Source organism: Anneissia japonica, unplaced genomic scaffold, assembly GCF_011630105.1.
Source record: "Anneissia japonica isolate Jap-2015-1 unplaced genomic scaffold, ASM1163010v1 scaffold287834_len5846547_cov211, whole genome shotgun sequence".
Lineage (NCBI taxonomy): Eukaryota > Metazoa > Echinodermata > Crinoidea > Comatulida > Comatulidae > Anneissia > Anneissia japonica.
In genome coordinates, this window is record NW_022704992.1 from 2,185,873 (window position 1) to 2,187,989 (window position 2,117).

General features: G+C 36.0%; 1 protein-coding gene across 1 annotated transcript in view; it reads left to right on the top strand.

Annotated features, from left to right (window-relative positions):
- The window catches only part of LOC117104985 (circularly permutated Ras protein 1-like), a gene marked incomplete in the record, with an annotated part of 43,532 nt that overhangs the window by 23,109 nt on the left and 18,306 nt on the right, over positions 1-2,117 (top strand). Inside the window, 1 exon segment of the mRNA XM_033245963.1 lies at positions 901-1,110. Coding sequence (XP_033101854.1) covers positions 901-1,110 — 210 coding nt within the window.

The window sequence follows — 2,117 nt, forward strand, 5'->3', positions numbered from 1 at the left end:
CACAAGTAACTCATGGGCGACCGCAAGTCTGTTCTTGCTATAATTGTTTTAGTGTGTATTGTGTCGCTGGTGTTCATAAAACCTGACAGATTTTATGTTGTTGATTGTTAACTGAATAACATGTTTAAAATAAAAAGTGGAACTAAAATAAAGTCAGGATATTCCACTAAATGAGTTAGAATATTAAAAATGACCATTAAGTCTTCATTGGAATAGAGATTTAGTTGTGTATTCTCAGTTTTAGCATTCTCCACCTCCCACCCCCCCAAAAAGATGAAGCTAGACTATGTCCCTGGGTGGATGGGTAGCACTTTTTGGAGTTATGCCAGCATTGGAAATATTTGTCATGAGGTTTAATAAATTTTCTGTAAATGTAGAATACTTGAGGCGGTCGCATAAAAGTGTGATTGACATATATATACAAAAAAAAAAATTTAAAAATCAAAACTGATACCAACATATTCTTCATTTGAAAAAGGTAGATATTGACAAAGTGCCTTGCCCAAGGACACAAGCAGAATGCAACCTTTGACCCCAGTGGTTTTTCTTCTATTGATAAAACTTTTTTAACAAACTTTTTATGAATGTTATATAAATAATTTATGAATGAAAAATAAAAATTTTAATATTGATTAATACGTTAACTGCCAAGCCTTTTTTCTCAGTTCCAACCCATACTCCAAGGCATAAAGGGTGCCACCAAGACGAGAGTTTGTGTTCTTGTGACCACTGCCAGCGAGTTTGTGTGCAATACAATTGGTATGTTGGTCAGATGTGGACGTGAACTCATGTCCATGGCATCCTATTGGAGTGAACCCTGTTGGACGTGAACTTGCGTGTCTGGCAGAAAAATTGATGATAATACTGTAGCAACTCAATGTAACATTTTATGTCTTGCAGTTTAAATGAGGCCGGACAAACTGCTCTTGGACCAGGTCTTTTGGTGTCTATTGCAATGGCATCACAACGACCAGGTTCAAAGGTGATTGTATGCACCGATGGAATGGCTAATATTGGACTGGGCAGTCTTCTCTATACAGACACTGAGTATGAGTATGAGGCTGCATCTGTGTTTTACGAAGAGGCCGGAAAATATGCTCGCGACAGTGGGTGAGTACTATATATAATTTTAAAGCTTATTTCCTCCACTTTTTTTTTTTTACAATGGTTACCCTAACATATGATAAATTGAAATAAATAAATAAAATATGTACCATTATGTTTCAGTTTTCATTTTCAATTTATTCAAATCACAAATAGCAGTGACATGACAGAATTACTTGTGATAGAAACATTTAAAAAGTATAAGATATACTTACAAGTGAGTTGGTTTGTTTTAATAGTGAGAAAAATTACTGAAAAAAAAAATTGTGCCTATAGGACCATTGATTAAGAGGCAAGCATCTTAACTAATCTACAGCTGCAGAGTTCAAAGGAAACATCTAAATGGTGAAGAACTCATGGCTATATTTAAGGATGTTGAAACACTGAAGTAAAGTTCAGCACTACCATATGTATGCATGTTTCTTTTGCTTTTACCTGAGACAAGCTGACAAATTGTAACCACATTATGGGAAAGCACTGACACAGAAAATAATGGTAGTCCACTTCCTGAAGAAAAAATATCCAGGTGTTGGGTCAGAGGCAAAGTACTTCCACATTCTGTCAATTCATCCAATATTCTAGTGGGATACCCAATGATGGCGGAAAAGTGGAGGGGGAAGTGGTCAAGGAATGATCCCTTCATCTGATAAGCAACGCTACCACTGTTGTTGAGACCATTTGAGGTTGCGGACATTATAAGAACATTAATTTTCTAATTGATCCTAAATTAATTTTAATATTTTAATAATAATTAATAATAAGAATAGCTATAAATATAATAATAATGCGAGAGATGGATTATTTTCCTGCTCAGTGGTGGATCCGGGGGAGGGGGTTTAGGGGGTTTGGACGAACCTCCCTCTGTGAAGAAATGTAACAAAATACTAGGCCCTACTTGGTCCTGGCTTACAAAAGACATGTCAACCTACCTAGGCATAGGTTGGCAGATCAGACAAACTAGGCTTAGCCCAACTAGTCTTCAATCAAATAAATTATACACACTGTTTTTGGTT